At 44.8% G+C, this 23,319-nt stretch overlaps 2 protein-coding genes across 2 annotated transcripts; one reads left to right on the top strand and one right to left on the bottom strand.

The window, feature by feature from the left end:
• Positions 1-15,179: 15,179 nt before the first annotated feature.
• On the top strand, positions 15,180-17,814 carry LOC119332011 (WPP domain-interacting protein 2-like). Its single transcript, XM_037605190.1, has 2 exons — positions 15,180-16,239; positions 16,987-17,814. Exons 1-2 carry the CDS (start codon positions 15,246-15,248, stop codon positions 17,625-17,627), a joined length of 1,635 nt encoding a protein of 544 aa, XP_037461087.1. The 5' UTR covers positions 15,180-15,245; the 3' UTR covers positions 17,628-17,814.
• A 1,288-nt stretch (positions 17,815-19,102) lies between these two features.
• Positions 19,103-22,684, bottom strand: LOC119330622 (uncharacterized WD repeat-containing protein C2A9.03-like). The gene is made up of 10 exons (XM_037603740.1): positions 22,540-22,684; positions 22,332-22,445; positions 21,823-21,993; positions 21,645-21,731; positions 21,026-21,160; positions 20,825-20,935; positions 20,648-20,739; positions 20,456-20,561; positions 19,842-19,928; positions 19,103-19,755 (listed from the first exon to the last, which is right to left on the bottom strand). The coding sequence occupies exons 2-10, from the start codon at positions 22,440-22,442 to the stop codon at positions 19,342-19,344; spliced, it is 1,314 nt and encodes a 437-aa protein (XP_037459637.1). The 5' UTR covers positions 22,443-22,445; positions 22,540-22,684; the 3' UTR covers positions 19,103-19,341.
• Positions 22,685-23,319: the final 635 nt, after the last annotated feature.

Here is a 23,319-nt window from a genome sequence, read left to right as displayed (position 1 = left end):
GGTAACGGCAGCGGAGGCAAGCGTAAAGTGGATGGCAACATGGACTTCGTGGCTAATACCAACGCGTAGGACAAGGGTCAGCGACGCAAGGGTAAACCGCCGAATCACGATGGAGCGCCTAACCCTAACCCGGACCGCTTAAATTATCTATTGAACTAGCCCTGTCCAAAGCATGGGACAAAGGAGGTGCCAGCAAACCACCTTTGGAAGGATTGCTTCATTATGCAGGAGTTCAAGAATTCTAATGCTTTCCGGTATGATCACGGCTCCGGCGGTGGCTCAGGATCCGGGCCGGGTTATGGTGGAGGAAATTCCGGTTCAGGATTTAATGGTAATCCGGACGGACATAACAATCAAAATAATCAAAATAACCAGGGTGGTTACAACCAGCAGCAGCAACAGTCGGGTTACCAGAGCAACCCAAAGCAGTTGAATAGTGGGCAGTACCATGTCTTCACCACTAGCTTGGACAAGCGAGACCGGAAGGTTTAGAAGCGGGTAGTCAACTCTGTTGAACCGGCCGTGCCCCGTTACTTACGCTGGTCTGAGCAGCCAATTATATGGAGCAGAGAGGATCACCCACCCCGGGTTGATAACCCGGGTCAGCTAGCATTGGTGGTGGCGCCTCAGGTGGGAGGTTATAAGTTCACCAAGGTACTCATGGATGGAGGGAGCAGCATTAATATCTTGTACTATGAGACCTTCCGTCGTATGGGACTAGCAGATAAAAATCTCAAACCATCCAATACGGTGTTCCATGGTGTGGTACCTGGCAAGTCAGCATATCCTGTTGGTAAGATAGCTCTAGAAGTGGCCTTTGGAGATGATCATGATTCCAGGTCGGAAACATTGACGTTTGAAGTGGTGAAAATCCAAAGTCCGTATCACGCCCTGTTTGGGCGACCGGCCTACGCCAAGTTTATGGCACGGCCCTGTTATGTGTATTTGCAGCTCAAGATGCCGGGTCACAAGGGGACAATAACGGTTCACGGAAGCCGTAAAATTGCTTTGGAGTGCGAGGAAGGAGATGCGGCCTACGCAGAGTCGGTTTGTGCCACCGAGGAGCTGAAGTATTATAAGGACAATATTGATCCGGCGGACATGACTCCATTAAAGAAGCCAACTATGGAGCATGATCCGGCCCTGAAGTTCAAATCGGCAGCAGAAACTAAGCTTGTTGACTTCGTACCTGGCGATTCGTCCAAGCAGTTCAGCATCAGTGCCAACTTGGATCCAAAATAGGAAAGCGCGCTCATCGAGTTCATCCGTGAGAATCGGGACATTTTTGCATGGAAGCCCTCTAACATGCCAGGTGTACCGAGGCAACTCGCTGAGCACACCCTTAATGTGGATCCTAAATACAAACCGGTGAAACAGTTCCTCCGCCGGTTTAATGAAGAAAGACGCAAGGCGATTGGAGAAGAGGTAGCCAGGCTCTTAGCAGCTGGCTTTATTATTGAAGTTTTCCACCCTGAGTGGCTTGCCAATCCGCTGCTGGTCCTTAAGAAAAACGGCACCTGGCGCATGTGTATGGATTACACATATCTTAATAAGGCTTGTCCAGCAGATCCTTTTTCCCTCCCCTGTATTGATCAAATTATTGATGCTACGGCGGGTTGTGAGCGTTTGAGTTTTTGGATGCATATTCTGGCTATCATCAGATCAAAATGGCAGTTAAGGACCAGGAGAAGACGGCATTCATAACTCCCTTTGGAGCCTTCTGCTATGTGTCTATGCCCTTTGGGCTCAAGAGTGCCCAGGCAACTTACCAACGATGCGGTCACGATCAGTTAGCGCTGACCTAACGGGTCTACAGAGGTAAAAGACTGACCGTGTACGTCTACACTGATCTGACGATCGTACAGCATCAAGCTATGCCCAATGGCTATACGTTGACCTAACTTATCAACGGTGTGTACAAAATTATCTTCACAAGCAGATTGGCCGTAATGTACATGCTTACTGGATGATATCATGGTTAAATCAAGGGAGAAGGAGACTCTAGTTGACGACTTGAAGGAAACCTTTGATAACCTGAGGACGTACAAGATGATGCTTAATCCGGCCAAGTGTGTCTTTGGTGTACCGGCAGGCAAGTTATTGGGTTTTCTGGTGTCCAACAGGGGAATCGAGGCTAATCCGGAGAAGATCACAGCCATCACCTCCCTGGCTAAACCGAAGTGTATCAATGATGTTCAATGCCTGGCAGGCCGGATTGTCGTGTTAAGCCGGTTTATCAGCCGCCTTGGTGAGAAGGCAATCCCTTTGTATCAGATGTTGAAGAAGACGAATCAATTCGTCTGGAGTTCTGCTGCTGATAAAGCATTTGAGGACTTAAAGCGGCAATTGGCCAACCCGCCTGTGCTTGCCGCTCCCATTGACAAGGAGTCGTTGCTGCTATATGTTGCTGCTAATGCTCATGCGGTCAGTGTGGCTATTGTGGTGGAGCGAAAAGAGGCAGGCAAGGAGCATCCGGTTCAACGTCCGGTCTATTATATCAGGGAGGTACTCATTGAGTCCAAGCAAAGGTATCCGCATTGGCAGAAGCTGGTATATGGAGTTTTTATGGCAAGCCGGAAGCTTAAGCAATACTTCCAAGGGCACCCCATTACGGCGATCAGTTTTGCTCCCTTGGGGATATCATCCAGAACCGGGAAGCGACTGGCCGGGTTGCCAAGTGGGCTATAGAGCTTCGGCCGCACGGGTTGAAGTATGTGCCTCGGACGGCGGTTAAGTCTCAAGCACTTGTTGATTTCATCAATGATTGGACGAAACTGCAAGCACCTGAAGAAAAGCCGGATCACACATATTGGACCATCCATTTTGACGGATCCAGGCAATTGGAATGCTCGGGGGCTGGAGTCGTATTAACTTCCCCATGAGGTGATAAGTTTTGTTACATTCTCCGCTTAATGTTCCTTTGTACTAACAATGTAGCTGAGTATGAAGCCTTGCTCCATGGTCTCCGGATGGCTAAGGAGATGAATCTAAGTCGAGTTAAGTGCTTCGGTGACTCGGACCTCGTGGCTCAACAAGTATCTGGCACTTGGGATTCCAAGGACCCACTCATGGCAGCATATCATTGTGAGGTGGATATTGTTGCAGGTCACTTTAAAGGCTATCAGGTGGACCACGTGGACCGACGGAAGAATGAAGCGGCGGACGCTTTAAGCCGGCTGGGCTCTCAGCGCAAACCGGTCCCGCCCAATGTTTTTCTGGATGTGCTGCACAACCCGTTGGTCAAGCTCCCTGGGAAGCGGATTTGGCTATTCCTGATCCGGAGGCTCAATTGGTGGCAGCTCTTCATGTCATTCCGGATTGGACGCTTCCTTACCTGGCGTACATGAACCGGGGCGAGTTATCAGAGGATGAGACTCTGGCCCGACAGATAATCCGGCGGTCCAAGTCCATGACTATTGTCAATGGCGAGTTGCATCATTGCAGTGTATCAGGGGCGTTTCAACGCTGTGTGTCTCCTGAAGAAGGCTGTGAAATTTTGTGTGAGTCCAAGAAGGAGATTGTGGTCACCACGCCGGTTCAAAATCTTTGGTGGCTAAAGCGTTTCGCCATGGCTTCTATTGGTTAACTGCTCATGCTGATGCGGAGGATCTGGTCGGATGATGTGACGGTTGCCAAAAGTTTTCAAGACGTGCTCATGTGCCGGCTCAAGAATTGAGAATGATTCCAATTACTTGGCCGTTTGCGACTTGGGGGCTGGATATGGTTGGGCCTTTCAAAAGGTCCAAAGATAAGAAGATCCACCTCCTGGTGGCGGTTGACAAGTTTACAAAGTGGGTGGAGGCAGAACCTGTTAGCAAGTGTGATGCGGCCACGGCGGTTCAGTTCATCAAAAAAGTGATTTTCCGGTTTGGCTTTCCACACAGTATCATCACAGATAATGGTACCAATTTGTCCAAGGGTGCCATGAAGGAGTTCTGCGAACGGGAGCACATCCGGCTTGACGTTTCATCAATGGCACACCCACAGTCCAATGGTCAAGCAGAAAGGGCTAATCAAGAGATCTTGAGAGGCATCAAGCCCTGGCTTATGGTTCCTTTGCAGAGAACACCGGGTTGTTGGGTAGAAGAGTTACCAACAGATCAACAGGATACACGCCGTTCTTCATGGTCTACGGAGCGGAGGCGGTTCTCCCAAGTGATATTCGTCATGACTCACCTCGTGTGGCGGCTTATGTTGAAGCGGACAACGAGACAGCACAGCAAGACGCTTTGGACCTGTTGGATGAAGAACGTGACATAGCAGCCGCCCGCTCGGTGATTTACCAACATGATCTTCGTCATTATCACAGTCGCCGAGTCAGAACCAGAACCTTTCAGGAAGGAGATTTGGTGCTTCGGCTCATCCAAGATCATATTGATATGCATAAGCTATCCCCACCTTGGGAGGGACCTTTCGTGGTCAGCAAGAATCTGCACAATGGGTCATACTATCTGATCGATATTCGAGAGCATAAAGACTCACGTACATCAGAGGAGGAGACCAACAGGCCGTGGAACATAGCTCATCTTCGGCCTTACTATACCTGAGCCATTGGCTCTACTTATGTACATATTACGACAATGTATATATTATGATTAAATATAATAAACCGGAACCTCAGCTAAAGCGGGGTATATGTTCTTTTACATCATGTGTGGTTACACGGAGTTGTTCTAAAGCGGCCTCCGGTTTACCCCTTGAGTTAGCTTTTCAAAGCATCATGTTATATCACTTGGGGGCTTGGTCGTGTCCGAACCAATGCAACACCTCTTGATAGGCGAGAGCCACCAGATCACTTGGGGACTTGGTCACGTCTGAACCAGTCACGCCTCTTGATCAGCCTAAGGCCACAGAATCACTTGGGGGCTTGGTCGAACCCGAACCATTGCCATGCCCCTTGATCGGCATAAATGCCACGGTTTCATTTGGGGACCTGGCTGACTTGAACCATAGTTACACCTATCGGGAGCTTGGTCGTGTCCGACCATGGTAACGCCATCTGATCGGCTCAAATAAAGCCTCTTTTTGCAAATGGTTTTATCATTGCCTTTGCTTCACATTTTTCTTTGATAGATATTTCTTTATTTTTGTTGCGTTTTTTTAAACCGACAAAGTTTTAAGCCGGTTCAAACTGTCAATTGACGAAACACGGTCCATTTTTAATCCGGAGACTATTTGCCCGGTTTGATTTTTTATAAACATCCTATTACAGAGTAACATGGTGTTTTATTATAACCCGGCACGGTTTACATGGTAAACCGGCATTATATATATACAGGAGCTGCTATCTCCTCCAACACTGTGGGTTTATAAACCTCCGCTTCAAGATTGGCCAAGCCAACTTCATGCCCAACGATGGCAGGTATTATGTATCCCAAAGATTTGATCATATGCTTAATTTTCAGATATTTTGATTTCATATATGTAGACATCATACTCCGCCTGCCGGTACAACCGCGGTGGCACTTTAAGATTTTTATTGTAGAAAATACTTTGGACAGTTCATCACCCAAAGGAAGAACAAGTTGCAGTAATTATGCACGAAGGCATATCAAAATGAAGAGTATCGGCTAGCCTATTACAAGGCAACACGGTGCCCAAAATAAGATCATTGTTTTTTCGCAAAGGAGAAGCAGTTTAAACCGGCTTCCGGTTCAAGCTTGGTTACCAGCCTGGCCTGATGGTTGTGGGTCATCCCGCGCCGCTTCAAGTTCAGCTTCTCTACCCAGCGGATGGAAATCAACAGTTGTCCAGTCGATTCCCATTAATGCTTGAAAGACTTCATCATGGATCAGCAACGACGGTTCAATATCGGGAGCGTAAGTATGCTTACGGATTGGAGGGATAAGATTTTCCGCTTCAGGAATTGGTGCAACTACTCGCTTGTTTTGGTTGTCATATTGGGCTTGATAATGAGACAAGTCTGCTTCTTCAACCAATTGACAAGATAGCGGACGCACCTCCCGGTTTATTGCTCACAGATCCGCTTCACTAAAATCTGACCCGTCTTCCTTCAAGCTGGGATAGCCCTGAGCCGCTTCAACAGGATCAAAATCCGGCACCCAAGCTTTTGCCCGGATTAAGGCATTGATCGCACCGGTTCGAGCAGCAGATTTCTTCAGCTCTTCAACCCGGGCAGGAAGCATCGACAGTCTCTTCAGAGTGTCCTGAATCAAAGTGGGCGCCGAATTGTTGTGGGATGCAGTAGAGATGATCCGTTGTGCACCAGTGTACAATTGTTCGATCAATGTGTAGGCGGCTTTCAATTTCTTCCGCACATCTGACCCCAAGTGACCAATGCGTGTCCCTGAAATATTACAAAGGGTTAACAAACCGGCAGCTCTATAAGACGGCCGAATCAATCTAGAAATCAAACTAGCTTACCAAAGATAGCAGCGTTCATGGCATGCACGTGCCGCTTTATGCTGGTCAGTTCGTCCACCACCGGTTTCAGTGCAGCCTCGGCATCTTCTGCTCGTTTGGTTAAAGCGGATTTTTCAGTGGCCCAATCCGCCCGCTCCTTCTTGAAATCCTTCTTAAGCTGTTCCATGACGCTTAAGGCGCTGGTCAACTCCTCTTTTGCTTTTGAGGTTTCAGTCTGTTGGGACTTTAGATTTTCTTGGAGATCGACGACTTGGTTTTCTTTTGTCTTCGGCTCAGCCTGCATACAGACAGTTATATGATTCAGCAAGCAGTGCAAGAATTGAAGCACCAACCACATAACAAGTTATGCACTTGGCACTTGGGGGCTAATGCCTATTTGATCTTCATATTTCACTTGATTATAAAGTCCCAAGATCAATACAAGTATTCAACTTGGCACTTGGGGGCTAATGGCTATTTGCTCGAATAAATTCTGATGCTGCGATCTCAATTACTTAAAGTCCCGGTTTAACTACACCAAGTTGAACCGGCCCTTGGGGGCTACATCAGCGAATTCCTAAGCATTGGGATTTATATTAGCAAGTCCCGGTTTGAATGAAGATTCTAAACCGGCCCTTGGGGGCTAGGAGAGTTAAAAAAATTGAAATATCCAAGCAGGAAAAAGTACATGAAAGTTACCTCAAATTTCTCTTTCATCATATTCACCAGACCAGCTTCATAATCATGGCTGGTATACAGCCGGTTCAGGTAGCCAGAATGAAGATCTTGGGCATTCAGAGAAGCATAGGTCGCCAAGTCAACATTCCACTTGCCTTTGCCCATGGCAGCAAATTCTTCTTTGGCAGTATGCTTGGATAAAACAATAGGATTGCTGGGCTCTGTACGGCCAATGCCAGTAATTACAACTTCATCATCCTTAGCATCACCGGTTTGCACTGGCGCAGTCGGTTTGTCAGCAGGCTGGGATGGACTGGTGGATCTCCCAAACCAGATGGGGCTTGTGGGCTGGTTGACAGGGCTTGAGGTGTCAATAGGCCTTTCTTCAGCAATAAAATCGTCATCCTGCTGTGGTGGATCATTGAGTATATCTTCAGGAATAGCCGCTTCAAGATCTAGTGTTTTACCCGGTTCAGGGACGGCGTCCTCCTCGGCCGCTTTATCCAGGCGAGCCTTCTTGCTCGGCCTAGGCTTGGCCCTGAAAGGAATAACAAAGTCAAATACAGCATATGTTCCAAGGTGATGTACCAGAAATATTATGATAAGTATAGCTTACCCAAGCACCATTTTGAGCGGTGGCAGCTGAGTAGCCGATGACTCGCCAGAGGATGAGTGGGAAGTAACCTAATAATCGGAGTCAGATGGATTAAGAGGTTGACGAAAACAGCCCGCTTTAGGACAAGCACTGACAAGCAAATTAGAGACCTCTGAATGGCGTTTCCGAACCGGACTGTTCGGTAAATCGGCGGAGGTAACTACCTGGCCGCTGTGCCGGGTTGTGCGACGAGCTTCGTGCTGTTGGGTCTTCATAAGAAATTTGGGATCCAAGTAAGCAAGAGGATGAGAAAATTTAACCTTCCGGTTCGCCTGACAGATTTTTAGTGAAGGCAAAGGGTTTGAATCGGAAGAGAGAGTAATTACCTCTGCAGCATCAGCATGGCTGGCTTCGGCATCATCCTGACAAATATCATCATCAATAAGGCGTATGAAAAATAAGCCAAGTGAATCAAGCTCTACCTCAAGGTCCGGATTACCCACATCATCATCAGGGGCCGGATCAGAAGATGCAGTGGTTTTCTTCTTATGAGCAGGCCGTTTCACGACTTTAGTCTTTGGTCGGGTTGGTCTTTTCGGTTTGTCTATTTTTTCTGGCTTCTCCTGCGGAAGCTTCTTGCTCCAAAACGGATCATTGCCCTGTTTAAATAGACATTGATATCAAATAATGACCAGATATATCAATAACAGGTTCAGTAAAAAGAAAAATCAAACTCTTACAGCTGGCGGTCTGTTGGTGGCACAGAAGGGAAGCAGGCCGGTTCTAGCACAGATGTGTTCCGGTTCATTCAGCATTTTATTCACAGCCTCTGTGATTTCTTCATCGGTGAGCTGGATGTTAGCATGTCGCAGTGGGTCATCAACACTGCCAGTATACTCGCACATCAAACCGGAGCGCTGACTAAGGGGCAGTATGCTCCACGATATCCAACAGCGAGCGAGATCAACCCCTGTTAAACCGTTGGCCATGAAGGCTCTGAGCTTGGACAGTTGAGGAGCGTATTTGCTTCTCTCCTTGGCAGTCAACCTTTGCGGAAAGGGGTGTGTATTGCTAAGCCGCTCCGGACGAAAGCCAGGCAAAGGATTTTCACCAGCAAGGGAGGTGTCTTTGCAATAGAACCATGTTTGATTCCACTCTTTGGGCTGGTTGTGCAGTTTGGCGTGAGGGTATGTGACCTCTTTCCTTTTCTGAATCGCCACACCACCCAATTCCGTATTGGAACCGTCAGTAAACTCAGTACGGCGGTTTAGATGGAAGCAGTCTCTGAACAACTCAACTGTGGGCTCCTCTTGAAAGAACACCTCACAGAGCACTTGGAAGTGACACATGTTTGTAACAGAGTTGGGGCCAGTGTCTTGTGGGCGGAGTTGAAAATTGGCCAAAACATCCCGGTAAAATTTAGAACCGGGCGGCTTAAAGCCCCGGGCTAAGTGATCTACGAAAACGACGACCTCTCCTTCTTGAGGTGTGGGAGGGCATTCTTTGCCGGGGACCCTCCAATGGATGGTGTTTTTGCTACCTAAAGCGCCGATCGGGACTAAATTGTTCATTTGAGTCTCTGTGACGCGAGAAGGAACACAGTTGCACTCATATACTTGCTTGGCCATGATGAAATCTACAAGATAGGTGATTCCGGTTCAAGAATGCATTGATTAAAGTACACTAGTATGTACAATGTTAAACCGGAGACAGCTCTATCTAAACCGGAGTTTTATGAAGCAACAGCATCTGGCGGTTCAACAAGGGGACTAATGGTATATAGCGGTTTGGCAATTTTTTCTACAAAGTTAAACCGCCTGGTCTAAACATTGAAACAGTCGAGATTGTAGATGAGTAAGTATGCAAAACAGGTTTCACAAGATTATACTACAGCGTTGGATCTGGAACATGTTCATAAAAGAGATAAAAATTCAAGGCCCAAAAGGAGCAGTGCCGAATCAATGAGCCATCGCTACGGATAAGATCTATGGTCTTAATATGCGAAAGTGAAAACAGAGGGTAAAAACTACTGCTACATAAAAGCAAAGATTCACAGACTCGTCTAAAGATCTAGCATATGAACAAGGAGCAGGTGATGAACACTAGAGAGCATGGAAACCCTAGAACAGATCTATAATGAAAAAGATAGAAGACTTACTGGAGCTGAGGAAGACGCGGAAGGTCGCCGCGGTGCTCTGGTACGCTCAGGGTGATGCAGCGGCCAAGGTTGGTGCAGTAGTTGACGGCGGCGGCGGAGCTCCGAAGCTGGGCGACACGAGGAAGACGAAGCAGAAGGGCACGAAGGGGAAAAAAGAAATGACCCTTTGGTCCTATTTATAAAGAAAGGGACATGTGTCAGGCGCGAGAATCAAGGGGCCGCGAATTTGGAAACGGAGATGTCGCCTCGATTGTCGCAGATCTATTAAACAAGAAGGTATCATGGATAGTTTCTTTATGACAGATGACGTCACTCCGGTTTACAGTAATCAGAGAAGATGACATCACGACAGTTCACCAAACTACAAGAAGATGTTAAAGATGAAGTTTTGCTAAAGGATTGACATGAACCTGTTCAAATCAATCTGGGGCCTAATGTTGGGGATATTACTACTGGGCGTAAACCGGCCTATCTGGGCCGGGTTAACTTCATCAGTAGTTAAGTATGTTAAAGCCCATGAAGGTAGATGAGGGCTTAAAGCCCATGATCGGTTTAAGGCCTGTAGCCGTAAACCGGCGTCGGTATGTAAACTTGTATTGTGAGTTAGGAATAAGTAGAGACCAAACCGAACACGTATATGAGCCGGTGTTGGGAATCTGTAAACCGACGGGCGTCACCCATGTATATAAGGGGACGACCCAGTGGTGGTTTAAGGACAACAGACAACAACTCGAGACCTAGGCGAAGCTTGTTTGCTCCCTAGTCATCGAAACCCCATCAATTCCATCACAACTAGACGTAGGCTTTTACCTTCATCGAAGGGGCCGAACTAGTATAAACTGTCTTGCGTCCCTGTGTCCGCTTTAACCTCTTCAAGCTAACCCGTTGCGATGGCTCCACGACTAAGTCCTTTCACGAGGATATCTGCCGTGACAAAACCACGACACAAGCTAAGTTCATTATAATGTGCAAGGGAAATCAACTCATCACAATTTTTGGACATGATTAGATCATGAAACAATTTGCATCGGATAGCTAAATGACCACTTTCATTGCAAAGTCCACAAGTACGGCAAAGAAAATTTAAATTTTCAGCACAATCATCTAGCCTTTCTTGCAACAATTTAGTTTCTAAGTGCTTATCCCTCTTGCAATATCTATCTTCCCTATTTTGTGTGTACTTGCAAACCAAATGCACTCCACAAAAATTGACATGTTTATAGGAGACATTTTCATCATAACTAGTGCAATCATCATTAGTACCATGGATATTCAAGGAGTTCATACTAAAAACATTGCAATCATGCTCATCATTCAAAGGTTTAGTGTCAAACATTTTAATGCATTCTTCTTCTAACACTTTGGCACAATTTTCCTTTCCATCATACTCACAAAAGATATTAAAAAGATGAAGCATATGAGGCAAACTTAATTCTATTTTTTTGTAATTTTCTTTTATAAACTAAACTAGTGATAAAACAAGAAACAAAAAAACTCGATTGCAAGATCTAAAGATATACCTTCAAGCACTCACCTCCCCGGCAACGGTGCCAGAAAAGAGCTTTTTGTCTACTACACTACCTTCTTTTTGTAGACGTAGTTGGGCCTCCAAGTGCAGAGGTTTGTAGGACAGTAGCAAATTTCCCTCAAGTGGATGACCTAAGGTTTATCAATCCGTAGGAGGCGTAGGATGAAGATGGTCTCTCTCAGGCAACCCTGCAACCAAATAACAAAGAGTCTCTTGTGTCCCCAACACACCCAATACAATGGTAGATTGTATAGGTGCACTAGTTCGATGAAGAGATAGTGATACAAGTGGTATATGGATAGTAGATAAAGGTTTTTGTAATCTGAAAATATAAAAACAGCAAGGTAACTAATAATAAAAGTGAGCACAAACGGTATTGCAATGCTAGGAAACAAGGCCTAAGGTTCATACTTTCACTAGTGCAAGTCCTCTCAACAATAATAACATAATTGGATCACATAACTATCCCTCAACATGCAACAAAGAGTCACTCCAAAGTCACTAATAGCGGAGAACGAACGAAGAGATTATGGTGGGGTACGAAACCACCTCAAAGTTATTCTTTCCAATCAATCTGTTGGGCTATTCCTATAAGTGTCACAAACAGCCCTAGAGTTTGTACTAGAATAACACCTTAAGACACAAATCAACCAAAACCCTAATGTCACCTAGATACTCCAATGTCACATCAAGTATCCGTGGGTATGATTATACGATATGCATCACACAATCTCAGATTCATCTATTCAGCCAACACATAGAACCTCAAAGAGTGCCCCAAAGTTTCTACCAGAGAATCACGACGAAAACGTGTGCCAACCCCTATGCATAGGTTCATGGGCGGAACCCGCAAGTTGATCACCAAAACATACATCAAGTGAATCACGTGGTATCCCATTGTCACCACAGATACGCATGGCAAGACATACATCAAGTGTTCTCAAATCTTTAAAGACTCAATCCGATAAGATAACTTCAAAGGGGAAACTCAATCCATTACAAGAGAGTAGAGGGGGGAGAAAACATCATAGGATCTAACTATAATAGCAAAGCTCGTGATACATCAAGATCGTATCACCTCAAGAACACGAGAGAGAGATCAAACACATAGCTACTGGTACATACCCTCAGCCCCGAGGGAGAACTACTCCCTCCTCGTCATGGAGAGCACCGGAATGATGAAGATGGCCACCAAAGAGGGATTGCCCCCTCCGGCAGGGTGCCGGAACGAGTCTAGATTGGTTTTCGGTGGCTACGGAGGCTTCTGGCGGCGGAACTCCCGATCTATTATGCTCCCCGATCGTTTTAGGGTATATGAAGATATATATATAGGAGGAAGAAGTGCGTCAGGGGGGCCACGAGGGTGGAGGGTGCGCCCAGGGGGGTGGGCGCGCCCCCTGCCTCGTGGCTTCCTCGTTGATCCCCTGACGTGCACTCCAAGTTTTCTGGGCTTCTTCTGATCCAAAAATAAGTTCCGTGAAGTTTCAGGTCAATTGGACTCCGTTTGATTTTCCTTTTCTGCGATATTCTAAAACAAGGAAAAAACAGAAACTGGCATTGGGCTCTAGGTTAACAGGTTAGTCCCAAAAATCATATAAAATAGCATATAAATGCATATAAAACATCCAAGGTTGATAATATAATAGCATGGAACAATCAAAAATTATAGATACGTTGAAGACGTATCACCCTTACACATGTGGGACATCAACTGATGCTGGCGAAAGGTCTATGGGAATTTGTGTCCCCAGGTCTATTGGTTCCCTCCAGATCTTGCAGTTGGTGTGTCTTTCAAGGAGAATTATTGGTTCGCTTTTTGTGTTGTGACTTCAACATCTTCTTCCATTTTGTTCCGTGGCCTGTTGTGGTTTATCAAACCCTCTAAACTGGTCATGATGGATTTTAAGCCTATACTGCATGGGGTGATCCTTCAACCGATGCTGCTTCAGCGATTCATATACCTCGTCTCAACGGGCGAGTGACTATTGTGGTATTAAACGCCTGGTATGGCGAGGGAGTTTGCATATGTCCTTTCCTTTATTGTTGGTTCAGTATAATTTTCAATCTTCAACGGGGGGTTTACAATCCGGGGAAGAAGAAGGCTAGTGTGATTTTAATATAGTTTTGTTTTTACTGGTCGTTCTGCGTCCACTTGTCTGTCCATTATACTGACTTTTGTTTTCCTTATAGATCTAAAATGCCCTTAAGGTATTTTTATGCAAGAACATTGAAACTAAAACAAAACTAAATATTCCATATCTAATCTCTTCATTTTGTCCTCTAATTTTTCATTCATATTCCCAGTAGCTGCCCAGCGTGTGGTACATTCAAATCCAAATATCATTACTGCCACATTTATTTTACATTTAAAAAGAACTAGTCAATTCCCCGTATGTTACAACGTCGACATAATATTGTATACAAAACCATCATGATTTACCTGACTTTTGTTGTTTATTATGTGATTACGTGCCAAAATATTAATTTAACTATTGATTGAATTGGGACTTATTAACTTACAAACAAAACATGATTAAGGTGAGGCGGTAAAACATGGGGGTAGTTGAGCTGATGTTTTTTAAGGAAAAAAAATGGAAAAAATTTCAACAAATCCGCATATAAAGCTAGAATAGAAGGGAGGGGACATAAATGAGCATGGAAGCACTTGTTTATCGGTTTCTTTCAATGAAATGATATCAGGAGCGGGAAGCTTCTTAGTGAAAAAGGAAAACATGGAACCTGATGTGCTTTTTTAATGTATATATAGAAGAGTTTAAGAAGCAGTTCATTTGGCCGATTCTCCCAAAATCTCGACAATTGGTTCTCCCCAGATTCTTCCAGAATCACGAATTCATTTTTTACATCCCTACCTAGTTAATGTCTAAATAGTTAGGATTGTCAAGAAATATGGTTTCAAGATTCAGATAGAATCTAGTGGGTGGTATGATTCTAAAAATTCAGAGAGAATTGGTCAAAAGAACTGAGACTAAAGACATTGTACACTAGTTGTAAAATATTTAATATTAATTCTCAAAGATATGTAGTTTTATGGAATCTGCTGTTTTTTACATAACTTTTGGGAATCTGCTTTCTAATATGGAAAGGCTAAAAATCTAACGTCAGACTTTTAGACATGGTAAATCGAACGTTTTTTATTGCAATTTATATTGACGCGATAATAACATATCTAGTTTGCAAGCACAACAATTCTCTGACAAAAAAGAACTGAGACGAATTTATCATACTCGTCAACTAAACTTGTCATCCTCGATGAACACACTTGTCATGAAAAATATTCATTTTGCCATGCCTAAGAATCTGACATTCGCTAGATTCTTCTAATAAGGAAATGCAAAAATTCTGAAGTTGGAGTTTGAGGCATGGAAAATCAAATGTTTTTCATGGCAATTTATATTGATGCGAGAATGGCAAATTAGTTTACAAGCACGGCAATTTTTTGACAAAAAAATTAGGATGATTTGTCATGCTTGTTAACTAAATTTGTTATGCTTGACGAATATATTTTAGGGAATGTCTATGTGCCCTACTTATTGCACATCTAAGTGAGTGAATCAAGTATGAAGAGGAAAAGAAAAAAAATATCCACACGAATCTCAACGTAAGATCAATGATATAGGATTTAGATGTGCAATACTTATGGCACATCTGGATGTGCTTTAGCAAAACTGTATATTTTACCCTGAGAAACGTTTGATTCGTCATGCCTAAAAACTTGACATTAGCTGGATATTCGGATCCTTTTAATACGGGAGGAAATCCTCATTTTTCTCCACTTTCTCTTGATAACCCAATTTTCCCCGTTAAATTCCGTGGAAGGAACCACCGCTCCAGCGCAGCCATGTACCCCGATCCCAACGCCTCGTGCCTTCCGCCTAGCCCCGCGACGTGTCCATTCCTCTGAGATGGCAGTCACCGCGACCGACATGGACCGCATGGCGAACGGCGCCGTCGAGTCCTCCGCCGAGTCCCCGGCCGCGGAGGCGCCTCCGGAGGCCAGGACCAAAGGCCGCGGGCTCCGTCGGTGGCGCCGTATCCAGCGGGAGCACCGCGCGGAAGGCCCCGCTGCCCCCGCCACTGCCGCTGGTGGCAGAGGTCGTGCAGATGACGACGCGGCACAGCTCCACAAGCGCCGGCTGCCCATCGGCGCCGCCGCGCCCCCCAAGGAGAAGCACGAGGTGGCCGTCGAGGAGGTGGAGAGCTCCACCGCTTCCGTCGAGTCCCGCTTCGTCCCACTGGAGCCAGTGCCGGCGCCGGCGCCAGCGAAGCTGGACCCGGATCTCGGCCTGCTCGTCTCCTCCGTCGGCTTCTCGGTCGGCGCAGGCGGCGCTGACTCCGACAACAGCGAGGACCGGAGCAGCAAGTCCTCCACCGCCGCGAGCGCCCCGCGCCACGACTTCCCGCGCGAGCGAGACAGGCTGCGTGCTCACACCGCCGCCGCCATCCACGGGAAGAATCACCGGACCGCGCGCGCGCGAGCCGACAGGCAGAGCGCTCACACAGCCTTCTCCCTGGCCAAGGCCGAGGCCGATAACTCTCGTTGGAGCGTCGAGTCCGACCGCCGCAGCTCTAATGCCGTCCATGGCCGGAAACAGGGGGTCGGCAGCATCGGCAATGGCATCCACAAGGAACTTTCTGATGGTGATGACCACAGCGATGAAGGGCAGCCAAGCGATGAGATGCGATCAACAGCTGGAGGTTACTGCACGCAGAGTGGGAGTAGTGTGGTGGGAAAATTGGGTGGCGGAAATGGTGATTCTGGTGATGCTGATGTTGAGGACACATTTGATGAGGGGGGTGTTGGGAAGGGTGAGATGGGATTAGAGATGAACTCATGTGCCAACCCATTTGCGGAATCTATTTTGTCACTTCAGAGAACGCAGGAAGCTCTCGAGAATGGTATGGCTGAATTCTCACCCAACTTATCTTTATTCACCATCCAAATGTGGCATGCCAACTGTTTGTACAAACCAATGCTTTTGTCGATGCATTTGTTCTTACTGCATTTTGTAAGAAGTGTAAGATCAAACTGCCATACATTTCCTGATGCTTGAGCAATAAAAGTCATTGTTCGGTTATCTTGATATTGTTATTTGCTTTTTGGGACGGAATGAACTATAGCTGTAATACGATGACCAATCAGTGATGCTACTTTTGAAATGATATTGGTTGGGAAGTCCTGTTACTTCTAATTCTACTCAGTATAAAATTATCTATTTGGTCCTAAATCCGGTTCATTCAATAATGCAATCTAGGAACATTTATTTTTCTACATCAGAAGTTGAATTAGCTTAAACTCATTAATTATAAATAGTTAGTGTTTCAATTATATGGCTACAGTAGTTGATTATGTTTGACATGACCAAATCATTGGAATTTTCACCCTGTAGAAACTTGTGGTCTACTGTGACATTCTGTTGGCATTATCCGATAAATGATCAGTGAAGATTCCTTGTGGTAAAATTGGTTGTCTGCTAACCATGTTTTGAGCAACTGCTCTGAGGCTTGTCTTGAAACGCCACGTCAGTCCATTTCCAGTTCTGTGTCATTGCATGGTTTGTACTGACACAATCAGTACGGTCGTGATATGATTTACCATTTTATGCATTGGTTTTCAAGTAATCATTGCTTCTATGCATATTGCAGAGATACGGAACTTTGTGGTGATCGGGAAAGAATCAACCGATGATCTTGATGCACGTGATGATGAATGGAGCAACTCGCTCCACATTGAGGAATCTGTTGAAGAAGCAAATGAAAAGAGAAAGGATCTTGAGTCAAGGGTGGAACAAGCATCAATACTGATCAAGGAGAAGGATTCAAGAATACTTGAACTAGAAGCTCTCAGCCGGACGAGGGCGTGGAGAAGTGCAATTCAGAGTGCTAACAACCAGCTGTTGCAGCCGGATCTTGATCAACTGCTCCAGGAGAAGATGGAAGCGGAGATTCAGTGCATCATCCTGACAAGAGCCTCTCAAACCTGGACACCCGTTGCCGAGGATCGGAAAGCTCTCTACAAGGAGCAGAAATGTCTGCTTGGCGACTACAAGCAGCTCGAACTCAAACTGCGTAGTGCCGAGAACCGAGCAGCAATACTAGGGGAGATGGTGGAGAAGCTGGAGGCGCAATGCAAAGAGCTCTCTGCGAGTGCAGAAATCTTGCAGCTGCAATCTAGAACAAGCTCCGCGTCACTGTTATGTTTCATCCAGTTTATACTGCTGCTTATTGCCATAGGCATCTATGTTGTGCGTCTGTCTCCATCCTCGGCCGAGTTTGTACCTACGTGAGGTTAGAACTACCAGCAGTTGTGCCTTGTTACTAGTTAAGCTTAGAAGAATATACCGTGTAAACTTGCCAGCAGAAGTTTAAAATTTCGTTTGTAATTAAGCTCTTTGCTTTCTGGTTCTTGTATCTGATGGTCCAAGATTTTCTGGGTAAGTGGAATAAGAGCTGATATCATCAGCTGATCACTCAGAACCTTCTACCGGAAAGATTGCCTTCTATGCCTAGTGAGTTTGTCTGGCTGTACGCTGAGCACTGAGAACCTTCTACCGGAAAGATTGCCTTCTATGCCTAGTGAGTTTGTCTGGCTGTACGCTGAGCACTGAGAACCTTCTACTCGAGAAGATTAAGATTGTATACTGAGGTTTATTGGAAATGGGAAATGTTTGCGAGAGAGAATTGGCTAAAACTGGAAGAGGATGTGTGGCTCTTGGGTCTCACCACCCCCTATATGAATATAGCATTAGAAAACATATTAGGAAATTCCAAAAAAATCTAAAATTTTGGGTTATGAAACCTGGGTGTCCGTTGTACACACGTGTTCAATTTCGTGGGGAATGGGTGCCTGTGATAATGTCAGTAAAAAGACAAAAAAATCATGTGTAGAAAAAAAACTTAATGTAACGTATATTGGACCGTAATTTCTGCTTCGCGGATACGACGGCACCCATTCCTCATGAAAATGAACACGGCTGTATAATGGGCACCCAGGTTACATATCCCAAAATTTCAGCTTACGAATTTTTTTGATATCTTTTTAATGTTATTTTCGTATAGGGGTGTGTGACACCTGGGTGCTCCAATGCATTTCGCGGCTAAAACTCTACTATGCTATGTTATATACAATGATCGGGTTGCGTCTAGTATGATCGGTGTGCTTTATCTAAACTAGGCAGGATAAATTGGTTACCTTTCCCACTCTAAGAGCTTCTCTCAGCACGAGTTGTAGAGATGAGAATCATGAAAATCAAGATCCCAAACAAGAAAATAAGTACAGTACAAACCAAGGAAGAGGCATCGCGAGGGTCATCGGTTCAAATTCAGTAGTCGACTTTTTTCTCTATCGATGTTCTAGGTACAAGGATCTTTTTTTTTTCTGAATTAAACGGTGAATCCAGGATCTTTTACGTTTCCTACCATATGACAACATGCGCCTGAGTATCAATCACAAGTCACTCTCGATGACATGTGCTTTCGCTTCACTGGCAGTATCCTTCACTCACTTTCTTGATTCGTATTCAGCACGACTGATGAGAATATGTAGCTTAGCTTGAAGCCCTTGCTCAGTAGCCGTACCCTTCGTTACTTTTTTCTTGCATCATGGTCACACTCAAGATTTCTCTCTCCCCCGGCAAAACACTTTTACATGTCCTTTTCGTCCACTTCATATCATGTTTGTTTTGTTTGAAACACGAATACCCTGTTGTACCCTATCCATCGTATTTGCTCTTCGGTAAACGTAAACTGATCGGGAGCAAGATAAGATCAGCATAGTTTGTTAGACTATTGCTGGCTTACAAAGAAGAAGGCATGCAAGAGTTCTGAGAGATGTATGGGTAATGACACCACTTATAACAACAGGCAGTCAGTTTGTTCAGCGCAACCACACCTTTGTAGCTGAGCTTTGGTTTAGTCAGAGCGCAGGGCAAGACCTACAGATATGTACATCCTTTCTACAACTTACGATCTTGTTCTTGCAGACCTCAACCACTTAGCTATTCACAAAGCTGAATCAAGGTAGCTGTAAAACCGTCGACGACTGAACTGGAGGAGGCTGCTATAGTTGCGATCATGTACGCTGACAAAGAGAGCCTCAGTGTCAGGACTGAACGATATGCCGGCAATCTCACCAAAGAAGTCCAGCTCCTGCTTCCTGTCGTACCCACTCCCGACGTCAAAGATGTGGATGAAGTCTGCAGCTTCAGCCATTGCCAGGAACTTGCCGTCAGATGTATAGCGGATGGACCTTATGGCTCCCATGTTGCCTCCCAGGACAGCGACAGACTTGGAGAGGTTACGGGCGTCCCAGATCCTGCATGTCTTGTCTTGGTTCCCAGTTGCGAATGTCCGGCCGTCTGGGTTCCATGCCGATGCAAACGAATAATCCAAATGACCACTGAGCTCGTGAATCATCTGCGGGAAAACAAACAACGAAACGCTTGTGTAAATTACGATGTCATTGTTTGAAAGTCGACGATTGGGCCTTGCGCTGTACTTACTTTCCCCGAATTAGCATCAACCAGAACACCGTCAGGATTGTCCCCCACAACAGCAATGATTTTACCATCAGGGCTCAAGGATGTGTGCTGCATCAAAGAAAACAAAGGAGCAAAACAAGGTCAGGCTGATATCCTCCTCGTCACCTAATGGAAGATAAACATTCTTTGACCAAGTATTGAGTATTAACTTCAGTACCAGGTTCTGACTCCTTTGGTTTGGAGGAATTTCATAGGAATTTTAGAGGATAGGATTTTTATAGGATTTTTTTCTTTAGAGCCCTTTGGTTCATAGGAATAGATTCCTATTCCTACATAGGATTGGTTCCTATCCTCCACATTTCATAGGAAAATAAAAATGAGCCTAGACTCAATGGAAAAATTCCTTTGGTGTCAACCAAATGACATCTCGTTTCCTATTCCTACTCATAGGATTTGAGATACATGCCATCTCATTTCCTACAAAATTCCTATTCCTATGATAATCCTATCCTATGAACCAAAAGAGGCCTAAACTACAATACACAGTGCATTCTCGAAAAAAAAAACTACAATACACAGTGCAGCAAATAGAACACTAAATATAGACAAGTGCAAAGGATGAAGCTGAGGCTTACATTCACAGCCCAATCGAAATGAAAATTATTGCACATTTGAAACTTCTCCATGTCAAAGTCTCTTAGTCCACAATCATTGTTTGATGCTAGGAAATGCACGGAACCACTGCCAAAATAATTTTTAGATTGTGATCAATGAATGCTCAATTTCACAGAAACAATGGAACAATTTGTTCATAGAAAATAACCTACCTAGGTTTCTCAAATATCTCCAGAAAATTAGTAATGCCATTGTCATCATGAGTTGACTTGGAACAATAGCTTATTCCTTCACGGTCCAAAAACTGCATTCCACAGACAATAAATTACATTGTAAATGCTTGTAGATGTCAGAGATGGAATAAAACGTTAAAAATGAAAATAAGTTACTTTGCAAATTAGTTCTCCATGAAAGCCACCAGCAACCAGCAGGTTGTTCTTGACTGCCAATGTGCTAACGTGAGTCCGATAAAAGCCCTCATAGAAATTCCCCTCGTGCTTCTGAAGTCAAAAGCAACAAATATATTAAATATATAAGGATCTGTAAGAAAAATGCAGGTTCAAACAAACACTTGGAAGAGGAATTTGTACCTCACATGGAGCAACATGTCCTTGAAGATCAATGACCTCGTGCTTCTCAGAGGTCAGTGGTGACCAATGAAGCACAGACATGTGTGACATAAGATAAACATCATGCCTTGTTGTTGCCCATACTAAATTTCTCAACTGTATGAAAGTGATAGAGTGAGCTTAATAATTTCACATGAGCAAGCAAGCAATTAATTATGTGAGAACATCTGATTGCTCAGTACAACCATATGTTAAAGAGATACAAGGCATGTTAGGTGTTGTAAATGTTTGCTCCCGTGTTAGGACTTGGGACGCCATATTGCAATTTTACAACTACCTTTCTGCACTTTCATGAAGTGCATATTCAAGAGAATGTGTAGACTTTGTTAGTGACTAATTTTCATAGGAACAGTTGATTATTTTTTCTCTCTGCATGTATTCTAAAAACTGAACATCAAGAAAGAAAATCTGCGACAGACTAGCTTGTGCAGGACTACAGCCAAATATTGGCAAGCATGGAACAAGGAACACAATAACAGACACGGTATCTCAATTAGCATGTCTGAAAACCCTTGTTTGCTTAGCATGAACTGAGCAAGACCCAATGAAAATATGGTACCAGAAGCTACCATTTTCTCACCTGAAAATGAAAAATGGTCGGTCTCACCGATCTTGTGTTATGCGCAAACTCGTAGTAGAGTTGACCTTTCTCCACAGGTGTACATACCTGCATCAAGATCACCACGAAAAACCTCAGAAACTGAACAGGAACACGGAGTACTGTTACCAATCTATCTTGTTATCTAGCACTATCATACCTTCTCCGATAATTGTCCCGAATTAGGTATGTTCTCAAAGTTCGTATACCCTTCCAGTCTTGACTTCCTATATCCGTCCCTTGTGATGGTCAGCCGTTCCCAGGGAATTCCCTGTATGTCCTTCCCTTTCAGGACATCCATCGCAGATGTATCTTCTGACGCCTTGCTAATCTACAAACAACAGAATCCAATTCTGTCAGACCAATAGAAAACTATTCTGAAACTGCAGCCCTGGAATCTAGAAATGCCACAAATGCAGGTAAGACAGTAATTGATCTAAACTGTAATATGGCATTTGACTAGAAGTGTATTTATCTGCAAAACAATCTTTGATTAATCGTTGAGCTCAAGCTAGCAACCTACTCAATTACCACAGCAGCATCAAGGTATGCGCATGGCGCGGGCCAATTGAACTAGGAATCGAGCAGGAAGGCGAAATCAGCAACATAAAGGATCAAGTTGGAGACGAGACCCCATGGCCCAAGAACTTGGCAGGCGGGCGAACTTACAGATTGGACGTACTCGTCGTCGTCGAAGTCGGAGTCCCCCGCCAGGTCGGCGAGGCGGTCATCCTCCTCCTCGGGGTACACTCCGGCGAGCCCGCCGTCGTACAGCGACATGGCCTGCAAGGACGTCGGGGGAAAAGCCGCAAATTTGAGCCGAACTCAACCAAAATTTGCGGGGAAATTTCGAGATTATGTCTGCAAGAACACTCACCTCAGTTAATTTCGGCGCCTTGGGTTAGGAACGGGCTTGAATCGCTGTCGAGCTAGGGTTCTGAGGTTTCAGTGAGGGAGAGGAAGCAAGGCTGCCTTTTCTTGTTGGCACTTAAATAATCACAGGCGAGTCTCTCAGAAATAAACCCTCGTAGAAATAAGAAATGAGTTTTGCTTCGGCACACACTCTCTAAAAAGTTTGCACGGATCTTAAAGTTACTTAAAAAGGTTATCGCTATGTTAGCCTGCAGATCAAACGTATTGAATAGATTGATTTGGATAAAAAAACTATATTACCCCTTTGATTGAAGATGTACCTTCTAATCTTCACATTTAATCTCTATCGAAATTCATAAACTTAGAATGTTTCTAAGAGTATGTATCGAAGCAGAGTTCATAAGAAATATCATGGCAACAACAAAAGGAAACGGGTCGAGTCAGGCCGAACCGTTTGGTAATTCGAGTCGAATCGACCGCGACCGGAGCCACCGCTCTGTCAGGCCTAGGGGTGATGCCTTGTCTGGAAAGTCCAGGTCTTGTTTGCAAGGATACAAGGTTAATTTTTCCTAAGTTTATGAAGGTTTGAAGACCATCTCGAGGTCTATTAGCATCAAATTGAGTTCCTACTTGATGCGGGGGACTCAATGAGAAGAAGATGAATCTTGTGGCATTGGAAAACTTTTGTCGTGTCTACGCCCCTCAATGATGCATCTCTTCAAAGAAGTGAGCATGGGATACATCTTTGTCTCTCACGCCTCGTTTATTTATATCCTAAATCTTT

Source organism: Triticum dicoccoides, chromosome 7A, assembly GCF_002162155.2.
Source record: "Triticum dicoccoides isolate Atlit2015 ecotype Zavitan chromosome 7A, WEW_v2.0, whole genome shotgun sequence".
Taxonomy (NCBI): domain Eukaryota; kingdom Viridiplantae; phylum Streptophyta; class Magnoliopsida; order Poales; family Poaceae; genus Triticum; species Triticum dicoccoides.
The sequence above is the reverse complement of the archived record's forward strand: the minus strand, read 5'-3'. Positions and strand labels throughout refer to the sequence as shown.

Coding starts and splice junctions, on each gene's coding strand:
- LOC119332011 (XM_037605190.1), top strand. CDS start 15,246: ATGGCAGTCACCGCGACCGACATGGACCGCATGGCGAACGGCGCCGTC. Junction 16,240..16,986: donor GCAGGAAGCTCTCGAGAATG/GTATGGCTGAAT, acceptor TGCATATTGCAG/AGATACGGAACTTTGTGGTG.
- LOC119330622 (XM_037603740.1), bottom strand. CDS start 22,442: ATGTCGCTGTACGACGGCGGGCTCGCCGGAGTGTACCCCGAGGAGGAG. Junction 21,732..21,822: donor CGGGACAATTATCGGAGAAG/GTATGATAGTGC, acceptor ATCTTGATGCAG/GTATGTACACCTGTGGAGAA. Junction 19,756..19,841: donor TTGATGCTAATTCGGGGAAA/GTAAGTACAGCG, acceptor GTTTTCCCGCAG/ATGATTCACGAGCTCAGTGG.